General features: G+C 41.5%; 1 protein-coding gene across 1 annotated transcript in view; it reads left to right on the top strand.

Annotated features, from left to right (window-relative positions):
- Positions 1–9,688, top strand: part of LOC107104095 (ankyrin repeat domain-containing protein 26-like) — a 34,311-nt gene that overhangs the window by 15,312 nt on the left and 9,311 nt on the right. Inside the window, exons 17-28 of the mRNA XM_015404013.1 lie at positions 778–842; positions 917–1,019; positions 1,568–1,774; positions 1,860–1,949; positions 2,034–2,104; positions 4,066–4,722; positions 6,943–7,097; positions 8,112–8,142; positions 8,221–8,368; positions 8,562–8,959; positions 9,040–9,186; positions 9,267–9,688. The exon at positions 9,267–9,688 is cut by the window's right edge and continues 2 nt beyond it. Coding sequence (XP_015259499.1) covers positions 778–842; positions 917–1,019; positions 1,568–1,774; positions 1,860–1,949; positions 2,034–2,104; positions 4,066–4,722; positions 6,943–7,097; positions 8,112–8,142; positions 8,221–8,368; positions 8,562–8,959; positions 9,040–9,186; positions 9,267–9,688 — 2,494 coding nt within the window. The remainder of the gene's footprint in view (positions 1–777; positions 843–916; positions 1,020–1,567; positions 1,775–1,859; positions 1,950–2,033; positions 2,105–4,065; positions 4,723–6,942; positions 7,098–8,111; positions 8,143–8,220; positions 8,369–8,561; positions 8,960–9,039; positions 9,187–9,266) is intronic.

Below are 9,688 nucleotides of genomic sequence, written 5' to 3' on the forward strand. Positions count from 1 at the left end.
AGTCAGGATATTTTTTTTAGGTGTGCGACGACAGTTGCAGGGGGGTGTGGTCGCGCACAGAGACGGGTTTGGCGGTTGAAGAGGCTCTGCGTCAGAAGCATAAATTAGCCTTCGGGCTCCAGTAGTTTGTGTCCCTCACAATATGCAGGCAGATGTTTGACAGACTTTATACTTTTGGCAATTATTTCTCAAAATACAAAACCTTTTGGAAAATGTTGACTGATTGAGACGTTGGACCTATTTTAGTTCTGATCATTTTTTTTTATATATATATTTTTTTTTATCTTCTAGCTCCTGTATGAATTATATTGACTCATAGATAATGCTTTTAGATGTTAATGTTTTGTTTACATGTTTTAAGACGAGTAGAACAACCTATATATCATTTTCTACTGCCATGCTCAGCTAATGTGTTTGGAAATGTTAGCATGAGCAGCTAACTTCCCTGTGCGTCGCCATTGCTCTTTGAAATGATGCCAGTTGTTGTCAGAACTCCGTTACCCAGACTGCTGTGCTTCTGCAAAACACTGCATGAGGCAACCTAAGCTTGCTTTCTTTTGAAAATGATGATGTGGTTTAAATTCTGCTAGTCTTGGCTGTTGCTAAAGCCAGTCAGATCAGTCAGTTGGCATGGATCCTACTAAGGCATGTAAGTTCATACTAACCTCCAGCTCATATGCATGAGAATGCTTCTCACCTCCCATCAACAGGAAAAACTCACCGTTTACAGGAAAACTTGTAAGTTGCTGATGTTAAAAAGTTTCCCTTCTTTTGCAGCTGGAAAAGACGGTAAACATGATGTAGGGGGGGCCGCTGATAAAGACGCTACACTACAGAAAAAGGTGAGTCTGGTTGAGCCTCAGAACTTAATGAATAAAGGCTAAAATAACAGAAATGTGTTTTTAATTTCAACCAGAGTGAAAGTCCAAAACGGGAACTGCGAAGAATTTTCAGCAAACCTAAAGAAGAAATGGACATCGGGGAAGAGCTCGGCGTGGGAGACGTCGATGATCTGGAAGGTGAGATTATTGTTCTTTTTGTTTTGTTTCTACACTAGAAAATCGGATCCTTTATTTTTGAATGATTCCCATCAAACAGGAGAGCTACCGTGTCTAAACCAACCACTTATACCTGCTTCATATTATACTTTTAGAGGATTTCACTTTAAAATTACTTAGTTTAGGACAAGTTCATTCTGTAAACCTTTTCTATTTTCCTTTAAAACTTGTTTCCAATAGCAACTGACTAACAGAAAACTGATAGTTTATAATACAAGAGTGACAGTTGGTGCAGAATGAGGAAAATCATGATTTGATCTAAAAGCTGGTTTGATGTGGGGCTGACTGTTCTTTTCTGTCCACCATCAGCAGGAAAAGTCGCTCAGTTGCAGTAAAAGAGTTTAAATAAAATTAAAGCACTTCAGCTTTTAAACACGACATCTAACTTCTTTAGAGTGGATTGAAAGGGTGTAGAAGCACCCATGGCTGAGGGGGGGGTTTGATTCGAGATGAACTCTTAATAAACATAATTGATTCCTAACATAGAATGTCTTGTTTATATGGTGCAGATGGATCAGACTGGGATTCTACCAGTATTCCCAGTAAGGGGGCCTTGCCTGGGTCCCCTGAGCTCAAAGGGTTTCAGGAAGATGCTAATTCTTCTGGTAGCGAACAGATTGAAGATGCTGCTCCTGCCGGCACACCAACCCAGTCCGCTCCTCAGCCCCGACCTCGTGCGAGGATGAGGATCCCTCAGAAACCGGACAGCGAGGAAGGTGCGTCTTTTTTTTTATCCTTGTTGCATTTCTTAGCGTCTTAAACTATAGATTTTGTTCTTTTATTTATTTTTCCTGCAAACAGAATCAGATTCAGAGCCAGAGAAAACGGCAGGCTCTCAAAAGAAGTCTTTGTCTGACAATCCGCTGCAAAATGTTGCTGAGCATCTGGCAGGTCTGGTTCACTAAGGCTTCTATAGATGACCTGTATGTCTTCACATGCCTGCTATTCTGGCTGCTGACTCTGATCTTCCTCCAGGTTCTGCTGAGCTCTCAGTGACGACAGGAAATACTGAAAGAGGCTTAGACTTTGAAGACCAACAAGTAAAGGTGAGAAATGTTGACTATGCCTTCTAGTCTCCAGCTCAACTACATCGGTCTAAAAATACACCAGATATCCTCACTTTGGTTCCAATAAGTCCTACCTTTGAATATCTTGATCTAAATTGGCTAAACTAAAAATATCATTCAGGTTTTGGCTTTCAATAGAAGCAAAATCTAACCACTGTCTTTCTCAAATGTCTTGGCTTTCTTCCCATTTTAAAGTCTGCATCCATGAAGGGTCCCTTAGTCACTGGCAGAAGTTACACATGTCTAATATGTGATAAGCTAAGCGGCTGTAATGCATCGCTGTAAACTGTAGGACAAATTATTTTTGATTTCATTATTTAATCAGTTTCCTTCACAAACAGCTTAAGCTTTAAGGTAACAGAGGCTGGTTGGTTTGAACATCTGTTTTCAACCTACTTAAATGTTGCTGTTTAACCCAATCAACATACTGATTGGTTAACCATTTAATCATCACTGGGATATTCCCCTTTTTAACTCAATTCTATTCAGTTTATTTCTATAGCTCCAATTCCCATATTGCAATGACTGCACTATAGATCACTGTAGTGCCTCCAAACTTGTACGATACACAGATAACCTCATCTGGATCAGACTAAAACTCTTACTTTGGGAACTTAGGCCAAACTGTATTTTTGGAGATTTATTCATTGTTATTATAAGCAGATAATAGCCAATAATTACACTATAGATCACTGTAGTGCCTCCAAACTTGTAGCACACATAGATAACCTCATCTAGTTCAAATTACAAGTCTTAATTTGGGAAAATTTGCTAAACTCTATTGTTTGAGATTTATTAATTGTTATTATAAGCAGGCCAGGTGTGCAGTGAACACAACGCTCAGTGCTGTGGTTCCTGTTGCAAAGTATAAATGTCACAAATGCAGGAAGGACTCACCTTGGGTTTGTAAAAACTACTAAATGGGACAATTGTAGCTTCATATGTAGAGATTTTTCTTTGGGTGAAATACTGAAATCAGACTGTTTTTCATTCTCTAACCCGAAATGTTGAATGACATGAAAAGGTGAGAACAGACAAAATACAATTATTCTCTAAGTTTCTTTCACATAGTGAGCTTTGCAATATAAATGAGTCTGTTGGTGAATGGAAAATATAAATAGGCTCTGCCTTGCCTTGTTGGAAAAGCTGGTTATGACCTGTTCTCAGTTCAGGAACTAGGACCCGTATGATATCTGGTTGGTCAATAGCTTTAAATAAAAGATTTAGATCTGACTTATCAAGAAATTCCTGCAGAAAGGTCTGATGTTGCAGGTACTGAAAAGTGGAGCATGCTCTGGTTCTGATGCCAGTTAGTTTCAGCCTTTATCCAGCCTCCTGTAGAAGGACTGGTCACATCACAGGTTATTAGCATTACAACAAGGACAGTTAGCAAGGTAGAGTGAATACACAGACTGGAAGAGGGGAGGGGGGCCTGCAGGAAATCTGGAATTCTCTGGGAATTCTAGTGATATCTATGGGAGCTCCATGTGATGACTGAGGAGAATTAGGCAGAGCAAGAGCAACGACTGATTTACAGGAGAAAAGTACATCAGTTTATTACAGAATTGAAAATGGAGGTACGCTGATGCTCTAACAGAAAATGATTAGATGAATAACTATGAGTCCTGATTGTAATTTATTCTTTTTATAGATTCTGGATAAAACAGTTTAACATTTAGACTTCTAATAAACGTCACAAACCAAATTCTTCCTGGACTCCTGTAAAACATCTGGAACTAAAAATGCTCCTTAAATCCATGACAGAAAGCACCACTTTAGTTTATTCTACACATGAAATGATCTTTATATTCTAGATGTTAAACGCATCTCACATATAACTAATAGTTCTGAATGTATGTCCTCCCCATGTTTTGAATATTATCAATATTATCATTTCTTGTCTTTTTGTCGTTTTTTTTTGCCTGCTGATAACATCAAAGGACAACAAGGATGCAGAAGGTGGATGCGAATTCAGTTTGCAAAACTTAGGCCCCGCAGGCTCTGACACTGAAGAACAGGACGATGATGACCTTAAAGAAAAGTCTGGTGGAGATAAACCCTGGGAGAAGCGCTACGAGAACCTCTGGGTGGAGTTGGAGAAAAAGGAGGTCAAATCCTCCTTTAAGAGTGTCGCTGGGGAATTAAAAGAGAAGTTTGGAGAAATGTTGAACTCAGGGAGTCTGTCAGAAAAGGCTAGCCCTGCATCCAGCTCTGCATCCAGTGAGGAAGTGGATGAAGAAGTCATTGTTGGACCTGCAGCTAGAGCGACATCTACTGTTCTGCATACCAGACAGGAGGGGTCCGCTTTAGGGCCCCCTGATCACTCCATGTGTGAGGAACGGTGGCAGGACTGTGATCAGGCAGTTCGGGATCATAAGTCCGCTCTACTCACAGCTGATGTTCCAGGCGCCTCTTCATCACAGCTCAGCGCTGCCCAGGAAAGGGAAGAGCATTTAAACCAAAGGGATGAAACCAAAACCCAACTTCATGAAGCTGGGAGGAGCATTTCACCTTCAGGGTCTGAGCCGCCTCATCATCTAGACGTCTCCAACAGAGAAGGACACGATGAAGAGGACGTGGCAAAGTTTACCTCTGAGGTAGGAATCCTGGGAACGGTGCTAAGAGCAAAGGCCAAGAGGCCACCTATGATCGCTGCCTCTTTCACTGATGCTTCTGAACTTCATCATTCTCTCTTTTCTTAGATACCTGAATGCATCTCTGTTTCAGTTCAGGCCCGTTTCCTTATTGTTCCATGTTAATTATTCCTTGTCTCGTGTTTCATCATTCATACTACTTTCCCTTCAACACACTGAGCTCTTCCCAGTCCAACCAGTCAGCTAACAGTCAGTGGATGAGATGGTACAAGTCTCAGCTTGTGGATGATGGATGGAATGAGGTTGTGACTCCATAGATCCCATCAGGTCCAGCTAAAGATCACTACTATCTGATTTTAATTTACTCCCATTCTGACAATCTAGTTTGGAAAACCTTTGATCTGGATGAATTAGACCTTTAGTGAGTTTTTAGCATCTTTTCCGTTTAGCACCTCATTGAAAGCTGTTCTTTCTAACGCTCTCTTTCTGTCATCAAGGAGACTGACTTTCCTTTCCAGCCTCTTTTATAAAGAGATAAAGAAGCTTGCTGAGGACTAACTAACTTATTTCCCATTACATAATGTCATTAAACTTCTACGTTATGCGTTAGTGTTAAACTCCACCCAACCAGATAATTGTGGTATTTGAAGTCCAACAGCTGTAAGGGAAAAATAGTCCTGATTATATTCATTTCACTATGATGGTTTTCCTGCAGAAATAAAAGGGAAATGCCTATTCCTTTATTTCTAAACAAATTAAAAGATTTTCAGTTCAAAGTTAAAAAACTGTCCTCATAAAGATGTCTATTAGTGGCTAAACATAGTTAAACATTGGTTTGATCAACCAAGACCAACTTTTCATCCTTTTCTAGATTTGCTTTGAATTTATTGGCAAAAAATGTCAAATGAATTAATAAATCTACAGTTTCTCAGGCTAAATAAAAACGGAGCTTCACTATATTAACTGTGGAGACGTACGGCTGATCAGCCATTGGGTCAGAGGGGCGGCAGGACCCTTAATCTGATTAGCAGTTTGAGTTTTAGCCAGAATAAAAACTCCTTTTGTTCTAAAACTAATCTGTTTTTACACCATTTAAAACACATTTCAAAAACTGTTAGTACATGAGATTAAATTTAAAATTAAATTAAATTTAAAAACCTGAATCAATACAAACTCTAAAAATATGCTAGCGACTCTAATCCCAGACTAGCTTCTGTGATTTTGTTCTATATTCATGTGTCATACATGTACTTTGCATGTTTGTGTAAAACGTGAGTGAAGGTTGCATGAATAATAATTTTCTTTGATGCATGAAATGAGATGATGCGTTTCTTTTAGTTTAGTTTTCTTCTTGCATCCTGGGGAAGCTTTTAGATGTGCTTTAACACGAGATGGCTCAGATAAAATGTTATTTAGTAAAACCATTGAGTTGATGCCAGGAAGCGTTTAATTGAACTCGTTCCACAGTTTTCTAACCTCTTGGTTTATTTTTTGTGCTTCTTAGTTCAGCAGTGAGAATTTAGTTCACTTTGCAAAATGTTTCACCTCTTGCTGTTTACATTTTCTTTACCAAATACAAACCTTTGTGTTTTCATGTGATTGATAAAGTTCAGTGCATTTAGTTCAGCATTCAGTGAACCCTCCAGAACAGGGAAAATGTTTTCCAGCACAGTCTACAAACCTCGAGCTGAGATAATAAAGTAAAAAATCTTGGTGTTATTTTTGATCAGGACCTGTCATTTAAATCCCAGATCAAAGAGGTTTCTAGAATTTCCTTCTTTCATCTGAGGAATATTGCAGAAATGAGCAATCTCCTGTCCAGGGGTGATGCTGAGAAACTAGTCCATGCATTTGTTACTTCAAGGCTGGACTATTGTAATTCTTTACTATCAGGAAGTCCACAAACTGTAGTTAAAAGCCTTCAGCTGATCCAAAATGCTGCAGCCAGAGTTCTGATGAAAATGAAAAAGAGAGATCATATCTCTCCTATCCTGGCTTCTCTTCATTGGCTTCCTGTTAAATCCAGAATAGAATTTAAAATACTAGATCCACTCTTGTAGAATAAACTCAGTAGCTTTCAGGTGTTGGGTCTCCAGTGGGAGCGGCATTACTGAATTATGGATGACAAAGTGCAAAGATCCAAAATGCAGGTTGAAGTCAGGCCTCAGCCTTTCTCAGCCGGATGTTTATTCCTCAAGTATTATATATTTTCTCATTCTTCAGATCACCAGCAAACCAGCAGCTAAACTAGAGGAGGGAAAGCCGTCAGCCTCCTGGGATAGCAGTGAAACGGGGGGAAAACCTGAGACCTGCGCAGGAAGCCGGATGGATCGAGCTGAAGAATGTGATCAGGAAGAGCAGCTTTTTCCTTCAAAAAGGTACGAATCTTAGTTCTGTGCTTTTGTTTCCAGAATAAATAGTGATTCAAGATGGCAGTGAGACATTTGTTTATGGAGACCGTAGGATTAAATGATTATTCCCAAAAAGGATATATGAAGCTGAAAAATAAACTCCTCCCACATGTCTTTGCACTGGTTTAAAAAAAAAAAAGCTTAAAAGCAAATCATTCATTAATTTATTCATTCAGCTCCTCTCTCTGAATGTTTTTACCTTACTGGTCTCCAGACTGACCAACATATTTTTCCCACCATCAGTGAGCAGATGGCTTAATGTCGCTCATCTTGTCCTTTATGTTCCACCATCACTAAAGTAAAACAATCTGTTTGCTTCGGAAAGTTTTGGACGAAAGCAGCGAGTGGTGAGCAGAAAAGCTCCTCAAAAGCAAGGCGGCGGAGGAATGATGTTGAGGGTTGCTTTCTCTGTTCTCATGGAAAGTTGTTAAAGTGCACCCCCCTCCCCCATCTGCTTCTGTGGGCAAAAAAGGTAAATATGCAATATTCCACTGACCCATGTGGTGTTGCTAATCTGAACACAAAGCAAAGATGTGGGTCTTTGTTTGAAGTCATAAAACCTTTAATTTATTCAGCTGTCACAGTTTGGGCCCCCCCCCTTCTTCTGTTCCTGCAGCTTTTGCCAAGCGTAAATATTTTAGGTCCATCGCTTGTTTGACTTCATGAGTAGTTGTGCCTCCTCAGGCAGAAACAGAAAAATATTCAATAACTGATGAAGATCATGTTGAAGGAGAATGCCGTAACATCTCTGCGTGACCCTAAACTTACCCATAATGCAGCAGGACAATGATCCGAACTCTGAATAACAAAAATCCACATTTTTCACACACGTTAAATAGGCGTTCCCTCTGAGGAGCGGGGATGTCCTCCAGCGTTAACGTTATCGATGGTGATATTTGTAACCGTTCCTGCAGACTGCATTCTACCAACAATCATGCTGATCCGCCATCAAAGTGACCTTTCTTTCTCCTCTTTGCTCAGGTTGTTGACTAGAAGGCAGCAGAAAAGGAAGGTACAGTAACAGTTACTGGATTAACCGCTTCTTTCAACCTGATAAAGGATTATTTTTAGGTCACTTTTTCTTTTTAAGATGCAGAAGCCTGAAGACATAGACACAGCAGATGATTTAGATGAGCTGACCGAGTCCTCGGACACAGCCACAGATGACATGGACTCGCCCACCTCAGGCTACCGTCACGCCTCCCTCCTCATGCAGAGGCTGACTTCATCCACTTTTGGTAATGAGCTTCTGCAACGTCTAAGGAATCATTTAGGGTCATTCTTCTTTTATATGCAACATAAAAGCAGATAATTCAGTTTGAACGTGTTAGATGAACGCTGATTTATTGGAATTATAAAATCTTTTACTGTCTGCTTGCTGCAGACAGGTCAGGATGTGGAAGTTGGATCTGACTTTGTTTCATTCCTCAGACTCAACCAGTATCACAAAGCTGCAGAACATTTTCCATGAGTATGAACGCGCCATCGAAAAAGTGAAAAGCCGCCATGGGTATCTGGAAGAGAAGGTTAGCCACCTGGAAATGGAAAGGGAGGCGCTAAAGGGCTCCCTGGAGGAGGTTAAAGATGCAAAATCTCTGCTGGAGCGCAACCAGTTAGAACTGCAGACCCAAGTCACAAACCTGAAATTTCAACTGAAGCAAGAGCAGGAAAACCGTCATAATGCCACCATGATGTACAACGCTACCAGGGACAAGCTGCGGAGGTTGGAGGAGCAGCATCAGATGGAGGTTCAGGAGAAGCAGAAAGTGGAGCTGACACTAAGAAACGTGGAGCTGGATATGAGAACGCTGATCAGCAACGCCAAACAGGCGCGTTCTCCTCCTCCTGCCTTTTTCTGCTGCTAACAAAAGCTTCTGTCTATTAAATGTGCATCTATGAATCCTAACAGCTGGAAGAGGAGCACGCCGAGACTCAGAGGCTGCTGGCTCAGGAACGCAGCACACGGGCCCTGCAGGAAAACCTGCTCAACAGTCATCTCAGAAAGCAGCAAGAGATGGAGGTGGAGAACAAGAGAATCATCAGCAGCAGCAGTGAGGTGATCCCAGCGACCTTTTGATCCAGTCTCTGGCTGGTCATAAACTCCAGATAACCAGTAGGTGGTGTTTTTCTCTGCAGGCTTTGTCTCAGCTCACAGAAGCCAGTGACAGAGAGCGAGAGCTTCTCCAGCAGACGGCTTCGCTGCAGGAGCAGCTGTCCATGCTGAGGATCGATCTTGAACGATCGCAGGCAAACGGCGAGCTTAAAGAGAGCCATCTGCTGGAGGAGAAAGAGACGCTGAAAGAGCAGCTGGAAGACGCTCGGCGAGACCTCAAAATCAGCAACGACAGCGTAGCCCAGACCGTCTTCACCTGCAACAACCAGCTGGCCGCCCTCAAGGCAGAGCTGGCAAAAACGGCGAGCCGTATGGAAAACGAACGCCAGGCCCGTGAGACGCTGGAGGCAGAGGTGGAGTCGACGCGCAGCCGCCTGGCCGGGGCCGTGAAGGAGGCGGAGCTCCGTCTGGCGGCTCATTCAGACTCTGAGAAAACTTTGATCTG

The sequence above is a fragment of the Cyprinodon variegatus genome, unplaced genomic scaffold (assembly GCF_000732505.1).
Source record: "Cyprinodon variegatus isolate N-32 unplaced genomic scaffold, C_variegatus-1.0 Scaffold1613, whole genome shotgun sequence".
Taxonomy (NCBI): domain Eukaryota; kingdom Metazoa; phylum Chordata; class Actinopteri; order Cyprinodontiformes; family Cyprinodontidae; genus Cyprinodon; species Cyprinodon variegatus.